Source organism: Ranitomeya variabilis, chromosome 7, assembly GCF_051348905.1.
Source record: "Ranitomeya variabilis isolate aRanVar5 chromosome 7, aRanVar5.hap1, whole genome shotgun sequence".
Classification (NCBI taxonomy): Eukaryota; Metazoa; Chordata; class Amphibia; order Anura; family Dendrobatidae; genus Ranitomeya; species Ranitomeya variabilis.
The window spans coordinates 54,758,875-54,771,046 of NC_135238.1; the positions used below are offsets into that span (position 1 = coordinate 54,758,875).

A 12,172-nucleotide genomic window follows, 5' to 3' on the forward strand; every position below is an offset into this window, starting at 1 on the left:
TCTGAGGAATGCTTCCAGCACCTTGTTGAATCTATGCCACGAAGAATTGAGGCAGTTCTGAAGGCAAAAGGGGGTCCAACCCGATACTAGCATGGTGTACCTAATAAAGTGGCCGGTGAGTGTATATATATATATATATATATATATATGCAAATGAATAAAAATACAATTAAAGTGGAAAACAAAATAATGAAATGAAAAAATGTGCAAATGAATGTTGAAAAAAGTGAATGATTGAATGTGAGAATGATTATTCACCCAAAAGGGAACACATTTTTGTTGTACATAAAATATAATAAATGTGAGTATGTGAAAAAAAATGTTCTTTCCTTTTTTATTTATTTATTTTTCTTGTTTCCTTTTCTTTTTTTTTGTAAAATTATTATATACATTGGGAACGTGTAGTGGATGAGCCCCAATGGTGACATCACTCATGTGTAGCCTCGCCCCCCATGGTGTCACAGTTGGGTTCCAGTTGTGATGTCACGGAATCCTTGGCTGCAACCAGCGATTTTGCAGTGAGATCCTCTGTCTGGAGAAGCTGATTGTGCCGTACACAAGTAAGCGATATTTCTCCAGGCTACAATGCTGTTTAGAGTACTTCTAGTTCTCAGCGTGCTATTCGCATCTGCGGAAGGTGCTCCCATCTTTATCCGCAACCCTCGATCACAGGAGCAGATCGGGATGAAAGAAGGTAAGTGCATTACCAGATACGTTCTGACTATGGGGTTAACCCTTCCCTTCTGCAGCCAATTTTTGTTTTTGCTCTTCCTTTATCTTCTACATTTCTTCCAAGAGCCATAAGTTTTTTTCCCATTCCTATGGCTGTATGAGGGCCTGTTTATCTTTTTGGGGGACGAGTTATAGTTTTGAATGACACCATTCATTTTCCCATTCAGTGTGAAATTGGGGAAAATGCAGTTTGGGCTCCAGTGTAATAACATAGATGAGACACAGAGCATTAATACTGTTCTCTCCTGGCTGGATACTCTGACTACTACATGTAGCAGAAGGGGCCACAAGAGACGCGATAAGCAGCACAGAAATCAGATATGTCCTTCACATGTAGCATTTCACATCCGGCCCCAGAAACTATTAGGATCCATTATTAGGCCCCAGTTTATGAGCGTCAGGCTCCGTGGCATTAGGGCTTCTGTAACTTTTCTTCTGTGGCTGGACGTCACATAATACATGGAGTGGATGAATTTTCATGTGTTACTTGTAATTTCAGGTGTCATCTCCCATCCTGCATTCGTTCCCTGTTTCAGGAATATAAAAGAATAGATTTTTGTATTGTCCATTCTGAAAAATAATCCATAATTTCTCCAAACTAATTCCCCCTCTCTGTAATAGTCATACTTGGTTCCTCAGCCCGCCCAGTCCATGTATTTGGTTCCACTTCTGAGCACATTCCAGCTCTGGTTACCTGATCACTTATGTTCTTTGTCTTTTTAGAGAATATCACCGTGCCTCCAAAAACATCTGAGGATACAGTCTATAGGATTGTTACACCGGCTGCCATTCTCTCTGCCCTTGCAGTAATCATTCGTGCCATTGCTACCATCTGTCGGTAAGTATAGTAAGTAATGATTTATGGGCTACACAGGAGTCTGTAGAGGAAATGTCACATCTCCAGGTTACTCCAGTAATGGGAATATTTTAGTGTAGGCCTCTTGTGGCTCACACACTCGTCACCCTGGAGTTGTGCCCTGTGGGTAACTGATGGGTATATATTAGACTTTGTAGGGATTCACACTCTCAGGTAGGCATTAGGTAGTGTTCACACAGTCAATGAGGTTTGGTCCAAACCTGTGCAGTTTTATTGCTTTCCCAAGAGATTCCAAACCAAAAATATCCTCTTCTAGGCACAAAGGTATCACAGCAAATAAACAGTTCATTTAGCAGGGCCCATATGTCAGTGCGGGCTCACCTGAATAGAATACAGTCCTTTCTCCAGAAGCAAGCTTCATACAAAGAAGAGGCAAGATCCCACCAGTCTTGGTATCCCTTTCAGTACGAGTTCCAGCAACCTCCAGTGCCAAACAGAAGTGTCCAACTCCTGGGCACGGTTAATACTAAACAGGCTGCAGCTGACACACGGTTCCCTGCCGCTCCTGCACACAGACTGCTCAGCTTTCCTAGCTGACCCATGCTGTCTCCATTCATAGAGAAATCCTGGCGCATCTCCCTCTCATCTACAGCTGAAATGTTGGCTGAACACTCGCTAGCTCCTGTACACTTAACTCTGCTCCATCTAGCCGACTGACACAAATAGTGAACACAGGTCCTGGCTGTAGTTAAAAAAAACAAAAGCTAGGCAGGTGCATCTAATCAAATCCTGCAAACATAGGAATTAACCCTGTGCTACCTGGCTCTGCTACAGCTTGTAAATACTTTATTAAAATAAATTGTTGCTTGTCATAGAGACCAAAATGACTGACTGCTGATCTCTCTACAGATAAGACTAGATAAAATGTTTCATTCTGCAGAATACAGACAGGTTTTACTTTGCGATTTACAATGTGACTTTTATTTTTGTATTTTTACAGTTGTCTGAAAAAGAAGACTCCAACGAAAGATGCTGAAAGCCAATATTGTGCCGATGATTTTAGAGAGAGCAACACCGAACTAAATGGTAACTACAGCCTAACAAATCTGAAAACCTGAATCAGAAGGATAGAGGTTCAAAAATAATTACAACTTAAACTAAAAAAGATCCTTCTACTATATACAAAATTTTTATTCAAAAATTATTATCAAAAGGGGGGACTTATAGATATAATAGAGTCACAGGGGGAAGGGTACCTGGCCGTAAGGCAGCCACAAAAATTGCTGCTGAGGTTCACACCCTAATATTGCGATATGGCGCCCCCACTCCTCGTAGGCTCTCCCACCCAGACCCTATTATGCCACCAGAAAATTGTGTTCATGTGACCGTAGTAATGAAAACAATAAGAATGTAATTTTCACGTCGCAAAAAAAGAGGCCATGAATAAGATGGTTTTTGAGCATCAGCACAAAAAAATTGAATTTGGTCACGGTTACAAAAGAGGAACAAGTTAGCTCAAATAGATAAAAATACTAAAGGGTCAGACTCATAATCCAATAAGATGGTATCAGAATACTTGCTGGTATAGCGATATATAGATCAATACGGTTGATATTACTAGATAGTTAAATGTCAGTGGTAAATCTGGTACAATCGTCATATAGACCACCTCAATCAGGTCAGATGGTGCAGATACATCCTATATATTCAGCCAGCAAAATACACAGTAACCAAAGGATATTCCTGGACACAAAATAGACAGAAACCAGGATTTAGTATACGTAGTAAACTCCCACATTCAATCTAAATATTCAGCAGGGAGTCACATGCACCATCATTTAGGATGCAATAAAAGTAAATCCGTTACTCAGATACCTAAACATTATTAGTAAGTGTCCAGTGTAGAGGTTTGTACTCACTCGGCTGCGGTGGAGGTAGGCACAGAAAACGCTATCGCTAAAATGTCCTATCGTGGTGGTATACTGGCAGAGCATGGGTGCTGACTGCATCTGGGTAGACTACTATATCTGCCTTCCCTAAGACTCACTCCTACACAATGCCCTATGCGGGAGTTATGTATACGGAATTATTAAGGTAGCCCTACTTATCAGCTCCCTAGCCTTCTCCTGCATTCTTTTAGTCTTTTACAATGCAGATTTCATTCCTCTGCAGTCTAGGTGTTTTCTTGCTGCCACAAACAGTGTTTGCAATTGTTGGGTTCTGTTCAGTGGCTGCCCCCACATTTTGTCTCACCACTTCTAATTACATACCTATTTTGCTGTGTGTTTTTCCCCCCTCCTTTTTGGAGTTTTTTTTCGCCCTGTCCTTTATTTTTAGAATTTTTATTTGCTTTTAATTTTCATATTGAATAAAAAAAATTTGTGATTTTATCATTTTGAATTGGAATCGCTTCCTATCTAATGGTGATGAAGCATATTAGATTATGTAAACGTATGGAGTACTATGTAGGGCCATTATACTGTATGGAGCATTTTGTGGCCATTATACTGTATGTAGAGCTATGTGGGGCCCATTATACTTTATGGAGCACTATGTGACCCCATTATATTGCATGGAGCACTATGTGAAGCTATTATACTGTATGGAGGACTAAGTGGGGCCGATTATACTGCATGGAGCAATATATGGAGCTAATAGACTGTATGGAGCATTTTGTGGCCTTTATACTGTATCTAGAGCTATGTGGGGCCCATTATACTTTATGGAGCACTATGTGACCCCATTATACTGCATGGAGCACTATGTGAAGCTATTATACTGTATGGAGCACTCACTGGGGCTCATTATACTGCATGGAGCAATATATGGAGCTATTAGACTGTATGGAGCACTATGTGGAGCTTATTTTACTGTATGCAGCACTATGTGGAGCCATTATACTGCATGGAGCAATATGTGGGGACATTATACTGTATGGAGAACTATGTGGAGCCATTATACTGCATGGAGCAATATGTGGGACCATTATACTATATGGAGAACTATGTGAAGCCTATTATACCATATGGAGTTTGATGTCCCTTATCTACAGGTTATAATACCATAAATCCTGATAAACTCCACTAAACATACAAGATTTTTTAATGCTACTTTCAATTTTTTCCACTACAGAAGATTATGAGGTCGAAAGAACTATTACAAATGAGGATGCTCCTCATGGACCTGAGGCTGAAAAGGGAGACTTCTTGAAAGACAACAAAATAATCATGGCTCACCCCACTGATAGAAAAATCCCCACCAGCCTTGATGGCAATGTGTTCATCGCCTCTGACAGTAAGTTTCAGAACTATTGTATTTATTTATTTATTTTACTCACTTATATAGCGCCATTAATTCCACAGCGCTTTGCACACATTATCATCACTGTCCCCATTACATAGTTATTGAGGTTGAAGGAAGACTTTAAGTCCATCTAGTTCAACCCATAGCCTAACCTAACATGCCCTAACATGTTGATCCAGAGGAAGGCAAAAAAAAACCATGTGGCAAAGAGTAACTCCACCATGGGGAAAAAAATTCCTTCCCGACTCCACATACGGCAATCAGACTAGTTCCCTGGATCAACGCCTTATCAAGGAATCTAGTGTATATACCCTGTAATATTATACTTTTCCAGAAAGGTATCCAGTCCCCTCTTAAATGTAAGTAATGAATCACTCATTACAACATCATACGGCAGAGAGTTCCATAGTCTCACTGCTCTTACAGTAAGGAATCTGCGTCTGTTATTATGCTTAAACCTTCTTTCCTCCAGACGTAGAGGATGCCCCCTTGTCCCTGTCTCAGGTCTATGATTAAAAAGATCATCAGAAAGGTCTTTGTACTGTCCCCTCATATATTTATACATTAAAATAAGATCACCCCTTAGTCTTCGTTTTTCCAAACTAAATAGCCCCAAGTGTAATAACCTATCTTGGTATTGCAGACCCCCCAGTCCTCTAATAACCTTGGTCGCTCTTCTCTGCACCCGCTCTAGTTCAGCTATGTCTTTCTTATACACCGGAGACCAGAACTGTGCACAGTATTCTAAGTGTGGTCGAACTAGTGATTTGTATAGAGGTAAAATTATGTTCTCCTCATGAGCATCTATGCCTCTTTTAATACATCCCATTATTTTATTTGCCTTTGTAGCAGCTGCCTGACACTGGCCACTGAATATGAGTTTGTCATCCACCCATACACCCAGGTCTTTTTCATTGATGGTTTTGCCCAGAGTTTTAGAATTAAGCACATAGTTATACATCTTATTACTTCTACCCAAGTGCATGACCTTACATTTATCCCCATTAAAGCTCATTTGCCATTTATCAGCCCAAGCTTCTAGTTTACATAAATCATCCTGTAATATAAAATTGTCCTCCCCTGTATTAATTACCCTACAGAGTTTAGTGTCATCTGCAAATATTGAAATTCTACTCTGAATGCCCCCTACAAGGTCATTAATAAATATGTTAAAAAGAAGAGGGCCCAATACTGACCCCTGTGGTACCCCACTGCTAACCGCGACCCAGTCCGAGTGTGCTCCATTAATAACCACCCTTTGTTTCCTATCCCTGAGCCAGCTCTCAACCCACTTACACATATTTTCCCCTATCCCCATTACTCTCATTTTATGTATCAACCATTTGTGTGGCACCGTATCAAAAGCTTTGGAAAAGTCCATATACACTACGTCCACTGGGTTCCCTTGGTCCAGTCCGGAACTTACCTCTTCATAGAAGCTGATCAAATTAGTCTGACATGAGCGGTCCCTAGTAAACCCGTGCTGATACTGGGTCATGAGGTTATTCCTCTTCAGATACTCCAGTATAGCATCCCTTAGAATGCCCTCCAGGATTTTACCCACAGTAGAGGTTAAGCTTACTGGCCTATAATTACCGAGTTCAGTTTTTGCCCCTTTTTTGAATATTGGCACCACATTTGCTATACGCCAGTCCTGTGGTACAGACCCTGTTATTATGGAGTCTTTAAAGATTAAAAATAATGGTCTATCAATGACTGTACTTAGTTCCTGCAGTACTCGGGGGTGTATCCCATCCGGGCCCGGAGATTTGTCAATTTTAGTGATTTTTAGACGCCGCTGTACTTCCTGCTGGGTTAAGCAGGTGACATTTAATGGGGAATTTTTATCACTAGTCATATTGGCTGCCATGGGATTTTCTTTTGTAAATACTGATGAAAAAAAGTCATTTAGCATATTGGCTTTTTCCTCATCCTCATCCACCATTTCACCCAGACTATTTTTAAGGGGGCCAACACTGTCATTTTTTAGTTTCTTACTATTTATATAGTTAAAGAATATTTTGGGATTATTTTTACTCTCTCTGGCAATGAGTCTCTCTGTCTCAATCTTTGCTGCCTTGATTTGCTTTTTACAGAATTTATTTAATTTTCTGTATTTATTTAATGCCTCATCACTACCTACTTCCTTTAATTCTCTAAATGCTTTCTTTTTGTCCCTTATTGCGCCCCTTACAGCTCTATTTAGCCATATTGGTTTCCTCCTATTTCTAGTATGTTTATTCCCATACGGTATATACTGTGCACAGGTCCTATCCAGGATGCTAATAAACGTCTCCCATTTTCTCTGTGTATTTTTGTGTCTCAGGATACACAATCGGATGCGGATGCGGCTCACAATCTACAATCCCTATCAGTATGTGTTTGTAATGTGGGAGGAAACCGGAGACCCCGGAGGAAACCCATGCAAACATGCGGAGAACATACAAACTCCTTGCAGATGTTGTCCTTAGTGGGATTTGAACCCAGGATGCCAGTGCTGCCAGGCTGCAGTGCTAACCACTGAGCCATATGAAATATGTTTAAAGAGAAAGAAAACTATTTTTTGAAAAATAAAATAACAGTAAAGTCCAAAATAATAAACCTACTAATATAGAGTTTGAGACTCTGTACGACTGTAGAAAACATATTTTGCAGAGCAGGTGAGCCACCACAACGTCTTAAGTATGGCTCGGTAGCAGTTTCCCCAATGTAAGCCTATGAGACTCAGAGAGAGGTTCCATATACTTACATTGAGAAAGCAACTTCCAGCAGCATAAGAAAGGCATTGTGATAGCCATCTTGGTATACAGTCACATGGTTAAGCAGAAGACTGGAGCTGTGCTGCAAACTGGAGAAGACAGCGATCAGTGATTTACCATATACTCTACACTACTGATATGTTCAGAAGTGATTAGCAAATTTATCTCAGAGCGCTTCTTTTGTATCTCTATTCCTACAGTCAGTTATAGTCGGCTTTTATATCACATGGAAGCAGTCCGCATTGTGAAGTCCCTTACTTACACTGAGGACTTTCCGATTTGTCTTCTTCAATGTATAAAATGTATATAATAGAAAAAGAACATTATATAAAAAAATACTCTCAAACGTTTCTTGATGTGAAATGATCCCTAGACAGAGTAGAAACATGATGGAAGCTTTTATTTTAGAAATGTTGATTTCAATGTTCTGTGTTACAGGAAAACATGAGGACGACAAACCAATTACCATTGATGATTCTCCTCATGGACCCGGGAATGATCAGGGAGACGTCCTCACAGGCAACAAGATCTCAGTGCCTGGACCCCCTGATGTAGTGATCGATATCAGCCCAGATGAGGACGAGGTCACCTCCTCTGACAGTAAGTACTCAGGGCATTCACAAAAGAGATTTAATAGAAAAATAACCTAATATATAAACAAAAAAATGGTCTCCTGTGGGATCTTGTCAGTGAATGAGCCGTTAATAGATTGGAAGCTATAGAGGCTCATCCCCTCTGTTGTCATAATTCAATGTACCATTCTAGAGGTTACTTATAATATCAAATATCTGTAGAAAACATATTTTGCAGAGCTGACCAGCGACCACATGGAGAGACTTGACAAATCTGGTGCTGCCCCCAGCTAACATCTCCCGGCATGGCTGTAGTTGACTGACAGGTCTCTCCCATATCTTTATTTAGGGTAGACCTGTCCAGCAAGTGCAGCGAGGCAGGGAGAAGCCGGCTGGGAGCAGCGTCAGATCAGTCAGGGCTCACTTTAGTCCCCGGGTGGCTCTTCAAACTATGTTTTCTCTGAAATGCTGGAGCATTTCTTTGGAGATTGGATCCCTCTTTTTATTATTATTATTATTATTATTATTATTCATTTTTATAGCGCCATTTATTCCATGGCGCTTTACATGTGAAGTACGGGGCAAATATAGACAAACACATTAAACATGAGCAAAAACAAGGCACACGGGTACATAAGGAGGGAGGACCCTGCCCGCGAGGGCTCACAGTCTGCAGGGGATGGGTGATGATACACTAGGAGAGGGTAGAGCTGGTTGTGTGGCGGTTCAGTAGAGGTTACTTTTACAGTCTAATATACCATTTAGAAGTTATAATAACCTGTAAATGTTAATTATCTTAATCACATATATTCTTGAATTTTATTAAATCTAATTTCAATATTTTGTGTTACAGGAGAATTTGACATTTTCTGTACTTCTGGAGATATTATAATGCCGCACAAGGCCGATATAGTGGAGGCGAAAGAGTCCCAGATTAATGCGGACTTTAATGATCACAAACAGACACCTCCATCTATTCTAAAAGGAAGAAATCAACTGAAAAATAAAAACACAGGGAAGATTGTTTCCTTTCAAGATTCGGATTATCGATATGTTTATACATTTGATTCTGAGTCCTCACAACCTGGAAGTCAAATTATATATTTCCGAAACAAACAAGGAGGCTGGAAAAATAGGTACCGGTAAGTGTTTTAATGTCTCAGCTCAAAGTTTATCAGAAGATCATCTTTCAATCCTTTCAAAAGGACTTAGGGCCCTGATTTATCAGCTCTTTTACACCAGTATTCTGACATTTAAAGCTTTGAAATGTCACAACAGTTTGGTGAAACTCCAGGCTGCGCTAAAAGATTGTGATATTTGGCATTCTTACACCATTTTTGCCCAGTTCTGATAAAGTGCGAGAGCTTGGGCCGGAAGGGTGATGTGGCAGCCTCAGCTCATCAAATTCATGATGACTGGGGCGGTACACCTGTCAAACCGTAACGCAGGTGTCCTAAGGTGAGCTCAGGGAGGCCTGAAACCTCCCAAGGAGCAGCCACGAAACATGCTCCCATCGTTGTGGTGAGAATAGGTTCATTGATTAAAAGACTGGGGTGAGGAATTATTACAGCCACTAATGTGGGATATTTCATGGTATTTCAGTTGCAGCATACATGTTCTGCAAATACTGTCTATTGTTAAATGATTAATATGTAATGTTTCATCGATGTATTCCAGCAGACCCCAGGATTTAACTATTGCAGCCCTGTCCCATTATTTGGACGATTACACTTGATACAGTAAAGAAATGAGTTTGTAATGTGTTCAGTGCTTTACCTACAGTACTAAAATCTATTTTTTTTTAAAGGAATTCATCAGGAGGAGACAACTTCACAACAACTCCTTTACATGGTGGCTACCATGAGAGGATCAGGCAACCTGTGATGACGCAGAAAAGACCCATGGATATGACACTTACCAGACTTTCTGCAGTCAGATGTGTTCACGGACATGTGACTTACCTGCAGCACAGTGAGGTAGATTCCGGGCTCGGTCTCTGCTCTCACCCATGGGTATAACCTTTACCGGACTTCCTGCAGTCAGACGTGTTCACGAACAAGTGACTTACCTGCTGCATGAAGAGGCAGATTCCAGGCTTGGACTGCCCTCACCTATGGACAAGACACTTACCGGACTTTCCGCAGTCAGACGTGTTCACAGACAAGTGACTTACCTACTGCATGAAGAGGCAGATTCCAGGCTTGGACTGCCCTCACCTATGGACAAGACACTTACCGGACTTTCCGCAGTCAGACGTGTTCACAGACAAGTGACTTACCTACTGCATGAAGAGGCAGATTCCAGGCTTGGACTGCTCTCACCTATGGAGATGACAATTACCGGACTTTCCGCAGTCAGACATGTTCACAGACAAGAGACTTACCTACTGCATGAAGAGGCAGATTCCAGGCTTGGACTGCCCTCACCTATGGACAAGACACTTACCGGACTTTCCGCAGTCAGACGTGTTCACAGACAAGTGACTTACCTACTGCATGAAGAGGCAGATTCCAGGCTTGGACTGCTCTCACCTATGGAGATGACAATTACCGGACTTTCCGTAGTCAGACATGTTCACAGACAAGAGACTTACCTACTGCATGAAGAGGCAGATTCCAGGCTTGGACTGCTCTCACCTATGGACATGACAATTACCGGACTTTCCGCAGTCAGACGTGTTCACAGACAAGTGACTTACCTACTGCATGAAGAGGCAGATTCCAGGCTTGGACTGCTCTCACCTATGAACATGACACTTACCGGACTTTCCACAGTCAGACGTGTTCACAGACAAGTGACTTACCTACTGCATGAAGAGGCAGATTCCAGGCGTGGACTGCTCTCACCTATGGATATGAACCTTACCGGACTTTCAACAGTCAGACGTGCTCACAGACAAGTGACTTACCTACTGCATGAAGAGGCAGATTCCAGGCTTGGACTGCTCTCACCTATGGATGTGAAACTTACCGTACTTTCCGCAGTCAGATGTGTTCACAGACAAGTGACTTAACTGATGCATGAAGAGGCAGATTCTGGGCTCAGACTGCTCTCATCCATTAATACGACATTTACCAGACTTTCAGCAGCCAACTGTACTCATGACACAGGTGAGGTACTGGCTGTAAGAAGAGGCAGATTCAGGGCTCGGCCTCTGTTCTCAGCTATCCACAGCCCAAGGGAAGGGCACTTCTTTAACCATGGTTCCCTAGAGGTTTCCACCATTGGGGGTTTTTCCTCTCCTGAGTGTTAAAGAATGACTATTTCTTAACCAGGGGTCCATCATCATCAGGGCCACATTTAAGACTACTGTCCTGACTTCTAATGGAACCTTCCACATTATCCAACTTGAATAAAGTTATTAATGAAGTCAGCGTATTTCATGTGTATCTGAGCTTTCGTTATGGATCTTTACAATACAGCAGAATATACATAGCACTGTATGTAGACTACTTTGCATAGTCATTACCATTACAAATGGCTGCTGATCATCCCGTTTTCTCGCACACATGTAATCTAGGGTACAAGTACTATTGTGTTTAAAAACAATATAACCACTTTTCAACATGCGATCTACATGAATGTCACATGTCTGATGCACTTCTATGGAGAGAGTTCTGGAGTATAGCCCAATTCATTTACTTTGGCATGTAAAAGTTTGGGCACTTTTGGTCAAAATGACTGTTATTGGGAACAGTTAAGTAAGTTGAAGATGAAATGATCTCTAAAAGGCCTAAAGTTACACATGACATTTTCTTTGCATGTTAGGCTAAAAAATATATATTTTTGTCATTTACATTTTAAAAATTACAAAATGCAAAATGGTCAAACACAATGGCGTGTACAATCCTGCACGGTGAGATCCTAGTACCACCCCCTTTTGAAAGTATAACAGCTTGTCAACACTTTTTGTAGCCAAACAACAGTCAATCATTTCTTGTTTGTGGGATTTTCACCCATTATTCCTATTCTTCCAGCTCTGTGAGATT

At 41.1% G+C, this 12,172-nt stretch overlaps 2 protein-coding genes across 2 annotated transcripts; both read left to right on the forward strand.

Moving 5' to 3' along the window:
• Window positions 1-379: 379 nt before the first annotated feature.
• Window positions 380-2,717, forward strand: LOC143784935 (uncharacterized). Its single transcript, XM_077273552.1, has 3 exons — window positions 380-694; window positions 1,456-1,570; window positions 2,550-2,717. The coding sequence occupies exons 1-3, from the start codon at window positions 586-588 to the stop codon at window positions 2,665-2,667; spliced, it is 342 nt and encodes a 113-aa protein (XP_077129667.1). The 5' UTR covers window positions 380-585; the 3' UTR covers window positions 2,668-2,717.
• Window positions 2,718-2,988: 271 nt separating this feature from the next.
• Window positions 2,989-11,551, forward strand: LOC143786239 (uncharacterized). Its single transcript, XM_077275515.1, has 5 exons — window positions 2,989-3,058; window positions 4,682-4,843; window positions 8,050-8,211; window positions 9,037-9,325; window positions 9,991-11,551. Exons 1-5 carry the CDS (start codon window positions 2,989-2,991, stop codon window positions 10,199-10,201), a joined length of 894 nt encoding a protein of 297 aa, XP_077131630.1. The 3' UTR covers window positions 10,202-11,551.
• Window positions 11,552-12,172: the final 621 nt, after the last annotated feature.